Consider the following 21,578-nt stretch of genomic DNA (forward strand, 5'->3'; position numbering starts at 1 on the left):
TTATTCTGGATAACCCACTTTCCTTAGAAGCTCGTATTAATAATAATATTATGTGTATTGCATACTTCCACCTGCATAATATTAATCGTCTCCGTCCTTCCCTCACAATGAACAACACTGCACTCCTCATCCATGCACTGGTTACTTCACATATCGATTAATGCAGTGCTCTTCTTACTGGTCTTCCTTCCAAACTTGTCTATAAACTTCAGTTGGTTCAGGACTCTGCGGCTCATGCTCTGTCTAGAACTCCTACTGAGCACATTTCACTAATTCTTCAGCAACTACACTGGCTTCCAGTGAAGTATCGCATTGATTTCTGGCACTTCACAATCTCGCTCCTCCATACCTTACTGATCTTCATGTTTATACCCCTTCACACACTCTAAGATCTTGACTCTCACTCTCTCTTGAGTCACCACGAATACACTTAACTACCATGGAGAACTTTTAGTCATGCAGCCCCTCGATGGAACTCTGTCCCTCTTGATATTCGCAATAGTTTTTTATTTCAGGATTTTCTTAAACTTATTGTTAAATCTGTGCATATACATGAGAATGATGAAACATTTTAATTCAGGGTTTCTGCGGGTCTTTAAAAAGTCTTAAAAATCTTAATTCCCCCTTACACAACCTAAGGCCTTAAAAAGGTCTCAAATCAGAGCAGAAAGTCTTAAATTCATGATGTCAGGGCATGAAATATTGCATGCACTGCAAAAAATGAATATCTTCCCCAGTATTTTTGTCCTGTTTTTCAATACAAATATCTAAACACCTTTGATACATCTATTTGAGATGCATAAAATGAAGTCTTGGAAAAATCTTGTTTTTTTTTTTTTTAATGCTTAAAACAAGAACAAATATCTGTCATATTTATCTGTTATGAAAACTTCCCTTTGAATAAAGATGATTTTTCTGAGCCTATTGGCAGATCTTTGTTCTTGTTTTAATCATAAACTTGCTTCATTTTTGTCAATTTCGCAGAAAACGAGTTAATATTTTATGTCATTTTGCATCTCAAGTAAATGTTTCTTGATTTAAGAATCTTTAGACAACTGCACTGGAAAACAAGACAAAAATACTGAGGAAGAACATCACTTTTTTGCTGTGTAATCAGAAGGTCCATTTTCTAGTGGTTAGGAGCTAGAATTAGCAATTAATTAAAAAGTAATAGAAACTGTTGGAAGTATTTTCAGCTCTGAAGTGTTGCTAATACAACTCATTATGTTTACCCCTAGACATTTACATTTAGAGAACATATTGTCATTTTTCCCCTTTCAATTTATTCCTTACTTTTTCGTTACTTGGTCTTAAAAAGTTTTAAAAAGTCTTGATTTAGCTTCATAAAACCTGCAGAAACCCTGTCACTTTTTATTTAGTAAAAAACTGCAGAATGTGCAGTTTATTTTAACTAGATTTTACTGTATTTTGCGTCTTACATTACACATTTGGAATGTACTTGAATACAGTGATTGTTTGGTTGAAATAATTGTTCTTCTGATCTAAAGAAGCCATTTCAGAGCAAATGCATAGAGTTGAATATGACAATAAAAATGGCTTCTGTATAAAAATTACAGAAAATGCTGCATAAATATAAATGTAAATCAGATGCATATGAAGTTTTTAAAACTCTCTCTCTTGTTCACTCTGCAGGTGGTGGCGTATCATTACTGCCAGGCTGATAACACATACACGTGTCTGGTTCCTGAGTTTGTGCACAGTGTGGCCGCTCTCCTGTGCAGAGCGCATCAGCTCACCGCATACAGAGAGCTGCTGCTGAAAGAGCCGCACCTACAGAGCATGCTCAGTCTGCGCTCTTGTGTGCAAGACCCCATCGGTGCTTTCCGCAGGGGGATTCTGCAACCGCTCATCAACCTACGCAAAGGTACAGAAACACAACCGGCCCCTCAACATGAAATCACCCCATTCACTTGCTTAAAGGTGCAGTAAGCGATTTCTGAGAAACACTGTTGATATTTGAGATCAACCCAAACAAACACACCCATCCTTTCATTGCTCCGCCTCCAAAATGCACAAACATGCAATATACATGAGTGATGAGTGGATGTCTCTTTATCATAGTTCAAGTGAAGCAAAAGAATGCTCAGTGAAAAATAAAACTAAGATGATGAAAGAATGACAAAGGAAGAACAAAAAATGGATGCGCCCCCTACTGCTGATTGGCTCACTGTCTCTCCTCCCCCATCATGGGTGGACACGCCCCTTACTGCTGATTGGCTAACTCTCCTCCCCCATCATGAGTGGACATGCCCCTTCTGCTGATTGGCTCACTCTCCTCCCCCATCATGAGTGGACATGCCCCTTCTGCTGATTGGCTCACTCTCCTCCCCCATCATGAGTGGACACGCCCCTTCTGCTGATTTTCTCACTCTCTCTCCTCCGGCATCATGAGTGGACACGCCCCTACTGCTGATTGTCTCACTCTCTCTCCTCTGCCATTATGAGTGGACACGCCCCTACTGCTGATTGGCTCACTCTCTCTCCTGCCCCATCATGAGTGGACACGCCCCTTCTGCTGATTGGCTCACTCTCTCTCCTCCGCCATCATGAGTGGACACGCCCCTTCTGCTGATTGGCTCACTCTCTCCCCTCCGCCATCATGAGTGGACACGCCCCTTCTGCTGATTGGCTCACTCTCTCTCCTCCGCCATCATGAGTGGACACTCCCCTTCTGCTGATTGGCTCACTTTCTCTCCTGCCCCATTATGAGTGGATACGCCCCTACTGCTGATTGGCTCACTCTCTCTCCTCCGCCATCATGAGTGGACACGCCCCTTCTGCTGATTGGCTCACTCTCTCTCCTGCCCCATTATGAGTGGATACGCCCCTACTGCTGATTGGCTCACTCTCTCTCCTCCGCCATCATGAGTGGACACGCCCTTCTGCTGATTGGCTCACTCTCTCTCCTGCCCCATTATGAGTGGATACGCCCCTTCTGCTGAATGGCTCACTCTCTCTCTTCCCCCATCATGAGTGGACATGCCCCTTCTGCTGATTGGCTCACTCTCTCTCCGCCATTATGAGTGGACACGCCCCTACTGCTGATTGGCTCACTCTCCTCCCCCATCATGAGTGGACACACCCGTTCTGCTGATTGGCTCACTCTCCTCCCCCATCATGAGTGGACACACCCGTTCTGCTGATTGGCTCACTCTCTCTCCGCCATTATGAGTGGACACGCCCCTACTGCTGATTGTCTCACTCTCCTCCCCCATCATGAGTGGACACGCCCCTTCTGCTGATTGGCTCACTCTCTCCTGCCCCATTATGAGTGGATACGCCCCTACTGCTGATTGCCTCACCCTCCTCCGGCATCATGAGTGGACACGCCCCTACTGCTGATTGGCTCACTCTATCTCCTCCCCCATCATGAGGGGACACGCCCCTTCTGCTGATTGGCTCACTCTCTCTCCTCCCCCATCATGAGTGGACACCCCCCTTCTGCTGATTGGCTCACTCTCTCTCCTGCCCCATCATGAATGGACACGCCCCTACTGCTGATTGGCTCACTCTCTCTCCTCCCCCATCATGAGTGGACACGCCCCTTCTGCTGATTGGCTCACTCTCTCTCCTGCCCCATCATGAATGGACACGCCCCTACTGCTGATTGGCTCACTCTCTCTCCTCCCCCATCATGAGTGGACATGCCCCTACTGCTGATTGGCTCACTCTCTCTCCTCCCCCATCATGAGTGGACACGCCCCTACTGCTGATTGGCTCACTCTCTCTCCTCCCCCATCATGAGTGGACATGCCCCTTCTGCTGATTGGCTCACACTCTCTCCTGCCCCATCATGAGTGGACACGCCCCTACTGCTGATTGGCTCAATCTCTCCTCCGCCATCATGAGTGGACACGCCCCTTCTGCTGATTGGCTCACTCTCTCCCCTCCCCCATCATGAGTGGACACGCCCCTACTGCTGATTGGCTCACTCTCTCCCCTCCCCCACCATGACTGGACACGCCCCTACTGCTAATTGGCTCACTATTTCTCCTCCCCCATCATGAGTGAACACGCCCCTACTGCTGATTGGCTACAAGTGCGTTGTGCTGCTCCGATCCACCGTCAACATTGCTTCTCAGAAATCACTTACTGCATTAATCAGTTGCACAATATTGCAAAGAAAACAATATCATTCAAACATTGCTCACTCAGAAATACATCGCATTATGGAATCAAAATGGGTTGCAAATGTTGTTGATTTTAATTCCATAATTGAGTGATTTTTTTTTTGGCCTGTCCTCCAGCTCTCTTCCTCCTGCATCTGTTACAGTTCAGAAAAGGTTATGTGGACAGAAGGAACATCATGAAATGAAGCCTTTTATTAAAGCGGATGAGTTGGGATTGCATGCGTTTAATATTCAGGCAGATGGTCCGATTATATGAATGGGGTGAATTTGCTTTGTTGTTGCATTAAATGCAGAGAAATCCATTTACCCAAGGCTGTTAGATGCACTCATGTACTGGCCCACATTTATTTCTTAGAAATTGAATCAGTGAGATGAATTAAATCAGACCTAATATATAATAAGACTGTCTTTAGTTTTTTCTCAAAAAGAATGACGGGTTTGACAATTGAGAACCTGTTCCAGTTTATAAAAAAGAAAATACTGAAACTGAATGATTTTCATGACATTTGATTTAGTTAATAGTTTGTCTACATTCTTACAAAACTGAATCCTCTGTTTTTCCTCTTGATCCTCTACAGGTTTATCTTGCGTCATCTGTGTGTTTATTTTCTCTTAAAGCTCAGGCTCTCTCTGAGTCTCTGAGATCTCAAGGTCATTGTGGTCTGTTTTATGTGGAGGTCCAGTCTTTTGCTCAGCTCGATCGATATTTTATTGTAGAAGTGTGCGTTTCAGACACCGATAAACAAACCCTGTGTTTGTATGATGGAAACGGAAGACGTTCTGGATCAATACAGCCTCGTGAGTAGAAAGGACAAACCAGATGAAAACCAATCTTAAGCTCTGCCTGCACTGATACTGTAAAGAAAAATGTTTTTCTTCATCAATATTATTTTATATTTTATAGGCAAGGCAATTTATTTGTAAAGCACCATTAAAAACATCAGTTAGTTGATTAATGTGCAATGTACACCTTTTTTTTATGTTTTATAGTTTTTTCTTTCTTATATACACATATGCACATCATAATACGTTTAAGTCTTAATACATTATGCAATCTTGGTTCAAGTAATTGGATCTTATTTTAAGAACGTTCAGTCATTTTACTTGGAAAATAATTTAAAAAAAAATGGTAAAGAATTAAAATGTTTCTGAATGTCCGCTCCAGCCACACATTACTGAAATGGATTCGAGGGGAAGAGTTTTTCCTGAAGCTCTCCATCATGCCGTGAAGAAGTCAGCGCAGAGATTTGTGGTGGAGGTTTAAAAGCAGAGATGGTTTATGGATGCAGCTCGGCCATGTTCCTCATTCAAATAATATTTCAAAGCTGAGGAAGTGCAGCTCTTGATCTGTCGCTCACTGAAGAACTATTTCTCCGTCTCTGTGTTATTCTTCTGTGACTGCTCGGCTCTGGGAAGTCGCTCAGATCTCGTGTGTAATGAATTATTAAAGTTCTCCTGACGGCTCCGGAGGGCGATGCTTCGGTTGAGGCAAAACAAAGACGTGCCACATCTGAGGACTTTAATTGTGAAGTGGACTGATCTGTGCTCATCATCATTACACTCTTTATTCTATAGCAGAGTGATTGATAATATATGGATGTATTTTATTTAGTTATTTATTTGAGAAATGTTGAAGTCAGTCTCAACTGCGTGGAAAACGTCCTCATGTTTTAGGATCTCTGCAGAATAACTATAATGACCTCATAACTCAAAGGAAAGAACAAACCATTGCACTTCTAGAGCTGGACTTTGGATACAGATCTAAAGTTACATGATCGAGTTCATTAGTGCACAGGAGACTCATTAGTGCTGAAGCTCAGTAGATTTACAGTTGTTCTTATGCTCTCTCTTGACCTCTTTCCTGGTGTGTGACCATTTATTAATGGATAACTCTGACTCAAACTGGACGAGCTGCATTTGAAGCTGCAGGTTATGGAAGCTTGTTTCCACCATGAAATAAAAATGTAGACTCTTTATCTCTCAATTCTGACTTTTTTACTCACAATTGTGTTTATATCTCACAGTTCTGATTTTTTTTTTTTCTCAGAATTGCGAGATATAAACTCACATTTGCAAGAACAAAAGTCAGAATTGTGTTATGTCCAATTGTGAGGGGAAAAAAGAATTGCGAGTTTGTCTCACAATTTTGACTTTATATCATGCATTTCTGACTTATATTATATATAAGTTGCATGTTATAAAGTCAGAATTGAGAAAAAAAGTAAACATTGCGTGGTATAAACTTGCAATTGCATGTTATAAAGTCAGAATTTATATCACGCAATTGTGAATTTATATCTCACAATTCTGAGAAAATAAGAAAGTCAGAGAAAAAAGTCAGAATTGTGGCTTTATCTTGAAAATCTGACTTTATAACACAATTCTGACAAAACTTGCAATTGCGCGTTTAAATTTCACAATACTGAGGGGAAAAAAGTCACAATTGTGAGATGCAAACCTTTTTTATTTTTTTTTTATTTATTGGCAGAAACAAGCTTCCATAGCTGACACCTGTTTATCTCTTTATAGCAATTTATTTTTACAGCATTTTTATGGTTGATAAAAATATCAGCAGGGTTATTATCAATAAACTAAAAATATTAAGAACATTTCTGTTAATTGAAATAAAGCTAAAATAAAATACAAATATTAGTTGGTAAAATTTAAACTTAAAATTTACATTTCAATGCACATTTATTTGTATAGCGCTTTTCACGATACATATCATTTCAAAGCAGCTTTACAGAGAATGCATGTCAACGTCACAATTTAAAGCATGCAGTTAGTAAATAATGCAATAATTTAGACAATTAATTTACAATCACTGTTAGCAGTTTAACTGAAGGTAGAAGCAATGAGCTCCTGGAAAAATGAATTACATTAACAAACATTAGAAATATTTGTCAATAAACTGAAATAAGTTGAAGTTGAAGCACAAAAATGAACGGGAATAGCATAACTACAACTAAAATGTTAATATTTAAAAAACAAATTAAAAACGAATAATTCTTCTGTATTTTAATGTTTTTAATTTTGTCTGTCAGAGAGGAAGATTCCAGAGGAAGATTGCATCATCTTGATTGACGGGCTAAACGAGGCGGAGTTTCACAAGCCAGACTATGGCGACACTGTCGCCTCCTTCATCACCAAGATCATCTCCAAGTTCCCCAACTGGCTGAAACTGATCGTCACCGTGAGAACAAGCCTTGTGGTGAGACATGAATATCTGCTGTTGTCTGGAAGATTTAAAGCTGCGGGTCACAACCCAAAAATAGGTGGCAGGTCTGTTCTGGTGGGTCAGTAATGCTAAGCAGCTGTAGTTAGGATAGCAAATTATCTACTTTTAAAAGTATATTTTGTTGTTGAAGGTTGTCAAATTAGACAGATTGTTTGACGCCCTAATCTTTAAAAACCATGAACATAACTACTAAATATATGAGAAAATATGAGTCAGACAACATTGAATGCATTTATAAATGTGGTTTGTGTGGCCATAATGTTTTTTTGCACAGTGAGTCATATTTCACCCCCAAATCAAAAGAGAAATGCAAATTATGTTTTGCTTAAAGTAAATAGAGTGCAACAGTTGGAGTCCGGAATTAAAAACTCCATTTATTTTCTCCATAGGTAAATTCATTTTTAATGATAACTTATAAAGATAGCCCTACAGTGAGATACAAGGTTGTTAATTGATGATATTTGCGTCTGTTGAACATGCCCACATGATTTCAACTTATTTTTAAAATAATTGTGTTTAACAGCGGAATTCGTAATGATGCTGTACAGAAAAGTCCACCAATCAGAGAGTCGAAACAAGCAAACTGCTCTAGAAGAGCTCTTTAGCTCTGCCCACGCTCTCAAAATACTGAAATATTTATATATACAGTATGCATATTTTGAAATAAACTTAAAATATAGTTTTTTTTAATAAATATAATCAATGTTCTAAAATGCATAGTTTTATATTTCTGCATTGTTTTTTAACTCTGCGCGCAATGGTTCATATAACGCTTTAACGTGACTTTTTACAAAAATGAATGAAAAAATACTTCTGAAACCAGCACTGCTGAAAAAGGGGACGGGCACTGTTGCACTCTATAGTCTTCTTCTTATTATGTCTTTTCATTTGGTGGTGAGATGCGTTTTGTCAGATTCACCCATATTCTTCTAATGCGCTCAGAGCAGGTTTGATGTTACCTTCACCATTTCAGACTTTCTCCACCTCGTCTTGTCACTTTCGGCAGGAGAATCTTGTAGCTCTAATAAGGAACATTGACCCTCCAAATGAGACCGTATGACAGCTAGACAGTAATCCAGACAGTAGGAGGCGAAAAGGAAAAGGGAGCGAATTCGAGAGCGAGAGAGTGTTCGTGTTGGCGGCGTTTTGACAGCTTGAAAAAGGTAGTGCTCGACTAGCAGAGCAGAATCATCTACTGTTTGATACGTGTCAGACGACAGATTGGAGTGTGTGTGAGTGAAAGAATGAGCACAAATGTGTGTTTTTGTACTTATGAAAGCCTCCTAAAGTGTTCTGTGTCTAGCTGTCACTATAAGTGAGGAGAGCCAGTCTAGGACTGACCGATATTTTTCAGCCTTTTGACTGTTTGTTATACATCATGATATTTATGTATTTGCTCTGAAATGGTATAAAAGGGAGATTTTTTATTTACAGTCACTGTAGCCTAGTAGATTTAAAATGCTTTTTAACATTTTAATACTTTTAACAAAGTAAAATACACTAAAACGGTTCACATAATAAACGCATGTTTTCAACACCATTTTATATATATATATATATATATATATATATATATATATATATATATATATATATATATATATATATATATATATATATATATATATATATATATATATATATATATATATATATATATATATATATATATATATATATATATATATATATATATATATATATATATATATATATATATATATATATATATATATATATATATAAAATATCTTTGTTGTTTCTACATTAATTTGGAGATTAAATGTGAAATTATTACAATATGAAAATATATTAAAAACTTAAATATTAAGTGCCATTAATCATGATTAATTACAGAAAAATGTGTGATTAATTAGTTCATTTTTTAAATTGATTGACAGCACTAGTAGCCTTAGAGACTTGTGTATCAAATAGGGTAAAATGTATATGAAAATATATGTAGGTAAATATTGCTTTATTTTAAAGGTGCATGTGATTAAATATAATTCTTCCTCATGATAAACTGTTAAGAAAACATGCCTTGATCATTTGAACTTATAATCAGGTGTTTTGGCAGTTTCTAGTGTGATTTGATCTGTTCAGTTGTGTGTGATGATGAAGGTGTAACGCATCGCCGCAGCCTTTGAAGCCTTTCATCCAGCAGTTTCTCCAGGTAGCAGGACGCATCTCACGGGGAGCGTGTTGTTGTGTTCCTCATCAGCGTGTCGTGTGGCGGCTGGATGAGACTTGTGTGTGTGTGTGATGTAAAATTCATTCTGTTTTTCTCTCTCCACTGCGGTACTGTGTTATTTCTGCAATATGGGCAGCATTGTTGGCTCTATTGACTGTGTGTGTGTGTGTGTGTGTGTGTCCAGTCTTCCAACTGACCTTGTGGACCCTGGTGATTTTGTATGAGTGTAAAGAAAAAGCCTTTAAGTGTTTGTCAGTAAATGTGATGCCTGGAGAAAACCGTAGCTGCGTCTCAGGCTGCATCCTCTGGAGGTCACATTTGAGGCCTGCATATGTCATCAAGGATGTCTTATTTAAGAAAAGTAACTATATTAAATGGACTGTTATTCCTTGTGAGGTGTAAAATACTGTAATTTCTTTCTTACTTTACAATCTAACGGTTACTTTTCTTAAATGAGGCCGCCTCGATGACGTATGCAGCCTTCAAATGTGACCTCTGGAGGACGCAGCCTTTGAAATGAGGTTCAGCACAAGTTTTAGTGTCTGTGAAGACCATATGTGCAGGTGCATTCTGGCCACATGACTTCCTGTCATTGATTCTATCAAACATACTATCTGTATGTGTTATCTAGTTAAGATATGATGAAAAACCTGTCCTTTGACTTTTTAGTTCTGAAACACATAAAGTAAAAGTTTTATTTTATTTTATTTTATTTTATTTATACCGGTTTACTAAATAATGAAACAAATTTAGTAAATGTTTGTTTTGTTTTATTTTATTGAATTTTTTTCTTTTATTTTCTTTTATTATATTTATACCAGTTTACTAAATAATGAAACAAATTTAGTAAATGTTTTGTTTTATTTTATTGTATTTTTTTATTTTATAATTATTTTATGATTTTATTATTTTATTTTATTTTTTTATTTTATTTTGAAATAAATTTATACTGAATAAACTAATTTAATAAAACTTTTTTTAATTATTATTATTATTATTATTATTATTTGATCTCGCCAAATACCTTCATCTGGTACACCACTTCAGTGACTTTTACAGTTATTTGTTGGTTTTTATTATTAATATAAATAATTTAAAAACAATGCATAATATGATTTCCATTGGTGTTTTCAGTGTTAAAACTTATATAGTTTATATAAATATTATAGTATTTTATATACTATATTGAAATTACAAAAGTTTAAAGTTGAGTTGTTCAGAGGCTGTTCCACGTTAATTTTCTCAACATTTAAAAAAATTATTTACATTTAAATAGACTTTTCCCCCGTATGATTCATTGTTTAATTTTTTTGAAAAGTATTTTCATTGAAATAAATATTTTTCTAGGTTTTAAATTGGAATTTGTCAGTGAAATAATATAAAATAATAAAATAATTAACTAAAATCAAGTCATTCTTTATGACTAATAATAATGTTATAAATACTTTCCATTAGCTTTTATGAGAGAAAAAAATAATAACTGAACTGAATTCAAACTGTAAAGATCAAAAATTCAACAGGTTGAGAATGACCCAAAACATAAACTGACCCCCTCTGGGAAAACTCGTCCTGTCTAAATAATGTTCTTTGGAAACATAATATATTCAGTGAGACACTTCTTGACATTCCCGCCTTGTCTTTACAGGAGATCACCAGTCTGCTTCCCTTCTCCAAGATCAGCCTGGATGAATTCCCGGACAACAAGGAGATCGGGATGGACCTGAACGCCTACATACAGTACCGCATCAATGGCAGCCAGAACATACTCAACAACATCTCCCTCAACGGCAAGGCCGACCCCATCATCGTGGGCAAAGTCAGCTCCCACCTCACCTCCCGCAGCCAGGGGTCGTACCTGTACCTCAAACTGACCCTTGACCTCTTCGAGAAGGGTCATCTGGTCATCAAGAGCGCCAGCTACAAGGTGGTGCCCGTCTCTCTGTCGGAGCTCTACCTGCTGCAGTGTAACATGAAGTTCATGACCAACTCTGCGTTCGAGCGCGCTGTGCCCGTTCTCAACGTGGCGCTGGCCTCTCTTCACCCCATGACGGACGAGCAGCTGTTTCAGGCACTGAATGCGGGCAGTGAGCGAGGAGAGCTGCTGTGGGACGACTTCCAGCAGAGGATGGAGACCCTCTCGTGTTTCCTCATCAAGCGCAGGGATAAGACGCGGATGTTCTGCCACCCGTCCTTCAGAGAGTGGCTGGTGTGGCGAGCGGATGGAGAGAGTTCGGACTTCCTGTGTGACCCCAGGTGAGCTTCAGTGTTGTGTAGTTTAATGTAAATGTGTTAATGTCTTATAGGAACATAAGAAAGTGGAGGAAAAATTGTTTTTTGAGGAAAACATTCCAGGATTTTTCTCCATTTAGTGGACTTCACTGGGGTTTAACGGGTTGAAGGTCCAAATGTCAGTTTCAGTGCAGCTTCAAAGAGCTCTACATGATCCCAGATGAGGAATAAGTGTCTGATCTAGAGAAAACATTGCTCATTTTCTAAAAAAAAAAAAAATGTATGTACTTTTTTAACCTCAAATGCTCGTCTTGCACTGCTCTGAGATGCTCCACACATTACGTAATCATGTTGGAAAGGTTACGCTTGACGTAGACAGAAAATTAGATGTTTTTCACCCTACTGTGGTACTTCCGCCTATGTCACGTGTGACATTACCTATGTGATTACACTTAAATGCACATCTTCAATTCAAAAAGGGCCATATTTGAGAAAAATTCAAGTAGTTTGCATCACTGGATGATACTGTCGGTCGTTTAACATTTCTATTGCAAAACAGTTGATGTATTAAATATTTCGCTATTTAGGCTTCATATTGTCTCACTCCCTTTCAATGTTAAATTGACGCTTCATGGTTGAATTCTTGCTCTTCTTCTGTGAACAGGAAACTCCGCCTATTTTGATTTAATTTGCCATCTCAATCATTTTGACATTGATGAGCGCTGTTAGACCACTGAGGCAGACCATACTAAAAATTTAACTTTTAAAGGGGACCTATAATCCCCCTTTCACAAGATGTAATATAAGTCTCTGGTGTCTCCAGAATGTGTCTGTGAAGTTTCAGCTCAAAATCCCCTACAGATAATTTATTATAGCTTGTCAAATTTGCCCCTATTTGGGTGTGAGCAAAAACACAGTTTTTGTGTGTGTCCCTTTAAATGCAAATGAGCTGCTGCTCCAGAAGAGGGCGGAGCTTTAACAGCTCAACAACAACAAAGCTGGAGAATCTCACGCAGCCAAAATGAGGATTGTCAGTAACGGTGTTCAGCCTTACATTGTTCAAACCGGAGTCGACACTGATGGAGAGACTCAGGAAGAAGTTACAACTTTTAGACGTTTCTGAATGGTTAGTGGATAAATTGATGTAGTTGCTGTGGAGTTGATTCAACTCATCCACTAGCATGTGCCGTCATGTTCATCTTTTGTGTTGAATTGACCCTCGTTTGTGAAGCAGTCCGGCGTAAAATGACGGCATGACAACAACAGTCTACTACAACAACTCTTCCTCTTCTCTAAAGCAGCCCAACATGGCCCCGCCCCATTTGTTGTGTGTTCTCAGGGGCGGGGTTTATGTAAATTTTAGGGTTAGTGATGTCACCAACTGGGAAGAAGCTTGTTGTAGTCCCTACCAGCCGTTTATTGTAGTCCTTAAAAAGTGATTTCTGTAAAAGAAAATATCTCCCTTTGCATTGAACTTTGAGCATCACTCACACACACACACACACGTACACACACAGGCATATTTTTAGAGAAACCATCAATTTAACAGCTCTAATACTGTTTTTGTTACTGAAGTTTAAATGAGAGATGCTATTATAATGTCTACACTCTCATACTCGTGAGTCTAATGACAACTTAATGACCAGATAAAATCATTGCAATGTTCATGAATATGCTTAATTTTATATTGCTTGCAAAATCATTGTAATACATTGTTAATATTCAATCGCTCAGGTCTAGAGATATTACAGTTTAATAAAGAGCCAACGGCTTGACTCTATTATTGAATATTCAAGTCTGTATTTCCAGTGGAAAAAATTATCCAAAAAAAAAGCTGAAAAATCACAAAAGCTGCATATTATGACAAGTGCACGAACTCTGAGTTTGTGCACATTGACTGTTAAACAGCACTTAATGTAAGTCTTGAATTTGACAGCTCTGACACTCCTGCAGTCTCCAGCTCTGTTCATTATGATGGATGTACAGTATACTATATTGAATGTTTAAATAGATATTTAGGTGAGGATGTTGTTCTCTTTCGTCTGTTGAGCTCCAGACACTGTTGAATTTACTGACTTTATTAACATAAGAACAGGAGTTTCCTGATTGGACACAGACAGATTGTGTTTGTGTATGTGTGTGAGATTCCTGATCTGTCTTCACAGTCGGCTAATGAAATATCGTCCTGATCTCCTTGATGAGATGGTGAAAGCCAGTGCTGATTTAAGATGTCTGTGCAACATCCTGTTTCCTCTTATTTAATTACTTGGAAATATATTACTAGTCCAGCTTTGATGATAGTCAGACGCTACTGAAACCAAAACATTTTTATTTATTTAAAATAAAACAAACAAAAATTATAATAACAAACTAAAAACTTTATAGACATATTAAAAAATATATATGGGTCATTGATGAATAAGGTTTTTAAAAGTAAAAAAACATAATGGAGATATAATTAATTTAGAAGATTTGTTGTGTTAACAATGGGATTGTGCTTTTTATAATTAATTAACACTGCTTTTGTCTCTTTTTTTATATATGTATATATATCTAATATGGACAAAATGTGTCACCAAAAAAGTCATTCGGTTTAACCAAAATTGAATGACACTTTTGGTTATACCAAATGATGATATTTTCAAACAATGCTAACAGGCTGATATCTAGCTAGCTAGCAAAAGAACAATCAAACATTTTATATTTAGTACAAGTTTTTAAAATATTACAACATTTTCCATGTTTTATAGCGGTTGCACCGAATGACCTGATGGGACATGCATATGATCAAGTGAAAACATGAATTTTTCACATATTTAAAAGAGAGTTACTTTGCTTCATGACCATGTGGTCCTTTGAATGATGTCACATCCTGCCACATGATACTGACCGCATGACTTGATCCAAAATGGTCCCTTTATATTGGTTACTCCGAATGACATCAATGAAATTCATTTTTCTGGACATTGTTTCTCATATTAAAGCAACGACTTCTACACATATTTTAATACCATTTTGCACTATGTTGATGTATGATGTTATAAAATCATGCCAGAATAAAAAATATAAATTTATTGCATTTTAAGATATTTTAATCTCAAAGGAAATGGCTGTATTGGCCTTTGGACGGATAAACTGAATGACCCTTTGGCACTTCAAAATCTTTAAAATACCTTTATATGTAGCAAAATATAATTAAAACCTTTTGGATTCAATAAAAGATCTAGTTGTACTACCTTACATACTTTGGATGTCATATCTTGTTTTTTAATATTATTATTAATGCCTTTGGACCAAAAAATGACCCGTCACGTCATTGACCCATATATATATGTATGTATGTATAGTCACTCCAGTTTTAGCTCATTTAATTGGGATTCTGTCCGTATCCTATTCTCATTGCAGTTTGTGTCTGAGCGCTCTGATTGGCTCGTCTGTGTCCTATTCATCACTCACCTCCCTGAACCCTCTCCAGGTCCAGACTCCAGACTAGAAAAGTTGGCCCTGAAAAAGAGGGACTTCTAAAAAGTTCCCTGAGACTCTGCCTTGTTATTCCGCTGCTGAAAGAGGGAGAAAAGAAAGGAGACGGACTGAGTTTAATGTAGAGGAGATATAGAGCTGATCAAAGCCAGCTGCATTCATGCGTGGCCTTTTAATGAAGCTCGGTTAATTAACACCAGTGAGAGCCGGGGAACACTAAAGCAGCCTATTCCACTCCTCTCCTGTGTTCTGCGGGGGCGCCGCTCCAGACGGACCAAACGCATGCCAACACAGAGATGCTTTCAGAGCCTTGCATCAAATACAGAGCTTTTAGCCAAAGATTTACCTAACAAAAACCTCGTTTGATCTCAAGGATTAAAAGATTTGACCCTAAATTACATGGAATTGATCTTTCATTAAAATGTGGTTAGAAAAATCTGATTTTATGAACTAAACAACGTTATTGTCACATGACCTCAAAGCACTGCATATTTAATTGGCCAGTGGCGTCCACTTGGAAATGAAAATTAATATATATATATATATTTTTAATTTAATTATAATCTAAATGGCCTTAACATTTGACACCCAAATAACGAGTCAAGAACTTAATGTTAAAAACCACAGCTCTAATTATAAAATCATGTTTGGAGTCTCATATTTAAAAATCTTTTTCAAATTCATCTTTCAACCTTTTGCTATCATCAAGGATATGAATGAGAATCATTTTTCTGATTAAATTTGTAAAATACCGTGAAATAAATAGCAAGAGTGAGCAAAAAATAAAAGCAGGATTATATGGTGTATGTGTACCAGCTGGTTCTGGCAGTCAACTTGTGTCTCTCAGTGCTACTTGTCATCTTATCCCTTCATAAACGCGTGTGTGTTGTGGCACATGTATTCACACAGCATGTGTTTCTCTGCAGGAGTGGACATGCACTGATGGCCTTCATGTTGTCGAGGCAGGAGGGGAAGTTAAACAGGCAGCAGACTATGGAGCTGGGCCACCACATCCTGAAAGCTCACATCTTCAAGGTACTCTATCTATCTATCTATCTATCTATCTATCTATCTATCTATCTATCTATCTATCTATCTATCTATCCATCCATCCATCCATCCATCCATCCATCCATCCATCCATCCATCCATCCATCCATCCATCCATCCATCCATCCATCCATCCATCCATCCATCCATCCATCCATCGTTCTGTCTGTCCATCATTCTGTCTATCCATCTATCTATCTGTGTCTGTCTGTCTGTCTGTCATTCTATCTATCTATCTATCTATCTATCTATCTATCTATCTATCTATCTATCTATCTATCTATCTATCATCTATCTATCTATCTATCTATCTATCTATCCATCCATCGTTCTATCTATCTATCTATCTATCTATCTATCTATCTATCTATCTATCTATCTATCTATCTATCTATCTATCTATCTATCTATCTATCCATCGTTCTGTCTGTCCGTCTATCTATCTATCTATCTATCTATCTATCTATCTATCGTTCTGTCTATCTATCTATCCATCCATCATCCATCCATCCATCCATCGTTCTGTCTGTCCGTCTATCTATCTATCTGTCTGTCTGTCTGTTCGTCCATCCGTCCATCCATCCATCCATCCATCCATCCATCCATCCATCCATCCATCAGGATTTCACAGAACACACTTCATTACAAATGAATGTCCACTGTAATGTCAACTATAATATGAATACATATAAATGTATAATTTATATATTTATTGTAATATATTATTCATGATATATGTGTGTGTTCTTTCGAAGGGTCTGAGTAAGAAGACCGGTGTGTCGTCCAGTGTTCTTCAGGCCTTATGGATCAGCTGTAGTACTGATGGTCTATCTGCTGCTTTGGCCTCCCTGAGGAACCTCTACACGCCCAATGTAAAGGTCAGCACATACTGTTTTTCAGCCGTCTTGTTTCTGGACATTTTTTGCCCGTTCAAGAGACTTTTTAAAGGTAATTTTTGGCCCTCTAACAGTTAAAAAACAAAACTTTTTGTTTTGGTTGTGCTTCAGTTCTGGATTAGCTGCTCCATGTCGACCTATAAATACTTTTAATAGGCATAACATAGTGAAAAGGGATAAGACAAAACATGTTTTGGATGGATGATGTTAATTTTGAACAAAAAAAAAAAAAAGATACATAGTATAGCTTTAAATGCATTTAGACTGTTTGTAGCTGTCTTCATCATATAATACCTGGTGTTGATGTGTAACTCTTTCTACACAGATGACTCAGAGAGAGCCAATTAGAATGCAGTGTTTGCCACTGACTTTTGACCCCCTACTCATCTTCCCTGTTCTGTTAAATGACATTACTCATGAGCTCCTCATGCAAAAGTTTATAATGAGACAACATCATTAGAACTGCTGAAGTCCAGCGTTCAGCAGCGTTATAGTTCAGACAAGTCACTTCATTTATTCAGTAATGTGTGTATATAATAGAAGTGTGTGTGTGTGTGTGTGAATGAATTTCGCCGAAAGTATCGAACGAACAAGAAATGATCCAGGCACTGATGAGCTCTACTTAACACTGAGTTTGATGGCAGCAGGTTTCGACTGAATACATTTTCACATTATTCTAATGCAAAACAATCTTATGATTATGTCCGTATTGATCAAACATTAAAATCCTCTGTTAATTATCGGATTAATGCCGCATGTCTTCACTCCATCGTTTTAATACGAAGATTGGGAAAAAAAAACCCAGATAAACGTCGGAAAGAACACTTGACATTTTCAGTAATTACCAAACCGTTTTAGATTTAGTGCAAATTTAATAACCTAAAGGTCATTTAAAGTAAAGTCATCCAGATGATTTCTGTGTGTGTAATAGAGGACGGCCGCTGTACTGAGACTCCAGAGCAATTATCAGCAGAAATGATGGATTTTAGCTTGAAGCAAAAGTGATTTTATTTTCATCCTCATCTATTAACTTTCATAATGTCCTCCTCCTTCAGGTTCTTCCTTTCAACGCGTCTTCTTTTGAACACTATGGACTGCAAACACACATTGCTCACAATGACAGAGGCAATGAACTCTTTCTCTGCTTTTCTCTACCGCTTTTTTATGTTGAATAAATATTATTATATATTTTGCATTAAAAAAAGGAAACCTGTTTTTAGGTCCATTAAAATTTGCATGGTGTCATTTTGATGATAATAAAGCACATTTACCCTATGAATCAGAATTACAATAATGCATTCACATGTTTAATGAATAATTACTGTAAAGGCCCCGATATATTCATGGCGAAGTTCTTTTTCATTCTTCGTTAAGGGGTATGAAATACGTGAGCAGCGATATACTGTTATTGAAAATCATACGCTGTCCACACTGCTGAGCAGCGTTTAGATGAATATGTAAATATGTGCTGCGCTCTTTGCTCTCAGTAACAAAATAAACACAACTAAAATGAGAAAACAGCAAGCATTTTTTTATCCACCTTGTTCCCGACGAGCCTACTGCGTTTTGAATTATGGGTGGCACTTTCGGTTTGGGAACTTCTATTCAAAAAGACTGAAACAATTCATTTTAAATCATACGGTTGCACAACAAATAAAGCTTATCCATCAGTTTGACTGAATGAGCTGTCAACTTTTAATTACAGACATCTTCAGAATAACGTAATGCTTGGTATTTTAACACAGCGTTATAACAAGAATATCTATAGTAAGAGCTCTTTTCAGTCACTGCATTTTTTTCCTCATGATTATTTTTTTTCCCCCTTTTTATTCCTCTGTAATAGTATGAAAAAGGACAACATAATCTGCACATTTTGGTCTATTCTCCTGATTTAATTTACAATATATACCATTAATAATTCACTGCAATGCAGGAAGAATCTCTTGTTTTTCTCCTCAAATCCTTACGTCTCTTTCCAGGTTTGTTTTCACAGGTAAATAAAATTATTTATTTGTCAAAATGACGGAAATCACTTTGAAATAGTATCAATGCTGAAGTTAATGAACATTTTTGATCAAGGCAATGTATGTTACATAATACAGATTAGTGCTGGGCGGTATGACCAAAAATTTATATCACGGTATTTTTCAAAATTATATCGGTTTCACGGTATATGATGGTATTTTTTTCCCTATGCATGTCCAGGCGTTAACCACATTTTCTACTGATTGAGAGAGGAAATACTGCAGTAGATTGACTAGAATACCCTGTTTTACTGTCATGATGAGTGAATATTGTAGAAAAAATCCAGAGTTAATAAAGGTTTACAAAGCCCCACAAAATGATGCTGTGGGGAGACAACAACCAATAAAACACAGACCTGAAACACTCATTACAGACACATGAATATTAAAATATGACCATGGAGAAAGAGAAAAAAAAAAGTTGAGGGCACCTTAAGCATTTTAAAAATATAACCCTTTATAAAAACAAGCTGCCAAAATGAGGGAGAAACGCGGAAGAACATTTAAACTGTCTAAGGATATTTTCAGTACATTTAAGAGCACTACAGTCTCTGAACAAACGACACACGTAAGTTTAACACAGAAAGAATAAAGCAGTTACATTTTTTCACGTTCTTCTTTGAATTGTCAGTATATTTACTCTTCTGTGTACCATCGTGTCATTGCGGTCGTGATCAGACGTACAGTTCAGTTTCCTTTGCGTAAGATTGCATTTCATTTGAAGAAGACGTGATGAAATATGTGTGCGTACACACTGCTGGTTCATGTTCAGAGCGCTAGAGTATATGAAATAGGTCCTTAAAAAACTTAAACATGTGGAGAACGTTAACCTTATCACGGCGCTCTGCACAGAAACGCTCTATCTCGCGCACCACCTGTAATCAAGGGCTGAATCCGAAATCGCCCCCTATAACCTCAAATAGGGCATTATTTGAGGCGACAGCCATTTGTAGTGGTGTCCGAAACCATAGTGGACGTTATTGAGTGCACTCTTTCAATCTCACATTGCTCCGCAATAACGAGTGTACAGCTGATTTACACACAACGGCTGTCCGAATTCACTCACTCGCTTTCATTCACTCTTTCAAGTGAACAATATAAGTGGATAATGTAGGGAATAGTGAATGAGGCTTTAGGGGGTGATTTCAGACTTACCATAGGCTGTGATGCGATCTCTGCTGTGCTCTCACTACAGTGCAACAGTGAAACGGGACGCTCTCAAACAGTGACGCTGCGCCGCGTTCCGAACGTTGGTTAAGCGACACATACCGGTATTGCGGTATCATCAAAATTCATATCATAACAAAAATAAATACCGTTATTCGGTATGAACCGGTATACCGCCCAGCACTAATACAGATATATATTACTACAGTCGTATGTAACTTATTCATTATTGCTGTGGAAAGAATCGGTCTTTTGGGGTTATTCATGCTCTGTTGTAGTTGTTTGTTGATGCTTTTACACTTTTAAATGTCATTGTAATGTTCAATGGTTGAGGGGTGAGTACCATAATGTTGTCTCATTGTACCCAGTTTAAAAAAACTTATTATTGTGTTCATAGAGCGAGCCTTTAACTGATTGTTAACAGCTTAACGAAAGTTACAACCATAATTCACGCAAAGCGTCATGGGGTGTAGGAATAAGGTGGATACATCACGTCATGTTTATTTATATGGCATTTTATTCAATAGACTGCTTAAAAGCAAGCTTACAGTATCCAGTGCTTCCCATACATAGACTTTACTTGGGCGGGCCGCCCACATTTAATAACGGCCGCCCAAGTATATTTAGAGACACATTTTTGCTTTTATTATTTTTATCCTCTTATACTTTTATATCCGCACAAGATAATGAAACCATCCGCGATCGATAAACTAGTCGTTTCGTACCTGCTCGTTATGTGTGGGTCAGAACTGTTTACTCCCGCTAGCATTCCCACGGGCGCTGCATTTTGCAAAGTCACAAGGGGGCGCTGTTGCGTTTTCTACAAGCTTGCGCAACAGCGCTTCAGACTGCTTCAAAGTGATTCTCAATCAATGAAAAGCGCAGATTTATGCCAAGTGATTGCTAATGAACTCAAGTTGATGAATTATTACAATGTCTACTTTATAACCTTTATATAAAATGTTTTAGATGATTGTAAGAATCTGAAGGATCAGCCTGCAATAGATCAGACATTTCAAAATAAAAGTCCCGGTGTATTTCAGGCTTAAAAGTCACACTCAAAGTTTTTTCTTTTTCTTTTGGGCATTATTGGTATTTTGGTTACACAATAAATTGTATTTAATTTGATTTCCATTTAATTCATAGTAAATT

General features: G+C 37.6%; 1 protein-coding gene across 3 annotated transcripts in view; it reads left to right on the plus strand.

The window, feature by feature from the left end:
* Positions 1 to 21,578, plus strand: part of tanc1b (tetratricopeptide repeat, ankyrin repeat and coiled-coil containing 1b) — a 183,619-nt gene that overhangs the window by 128,110 nt on the left and 33,931 nt on the right. For all 3 annotated transcript variants that reach the window (XM_067409266.1, XM_067409267.1, XM_067409268.1), the window contains 5 exons: positions 1,654 to 1,885; positions 7,196 to 7,362; positions 11,226 to 11,833; positions 16,216 to 16,324; positions 17,095 to 17,217. In XM_067409266.1, the coding sequence (XP_067265367.1) occupies positions 1,654 to 1,885; positions 7,196 to 7,362; positions 11,226 to 11,833; positions 16,216 to 16,324; positions 17,095 to 17,217 (1,239 nt within the window). The remainder of the gene's footprint in view (positions 1 to 1,653; positions 1,886 to 7,195; positions 7,363 to 11,225; positions 11,834 to 16,215; positions 16,325 to 17,094; positions 17,218 to 21,578) is intronic.

Source organism: Chanodichthys erythropterus, chromosome 14 (genome assembly GCF_024489055.1).
Source record: "Chanodichthys erythropterus isolate Z2021 chromosome 14, ASM2448905v1, whole genome shotgun sequence".
In the NCBI taxonomy this organism is placed as follows: domain Eukaryota; kingdom Metazoa; phylum Chordata; class Actinopteri; order Cypriniformes; family Xenocyprididae; genus Chanodichthys; species Chanodichthys erythropterus.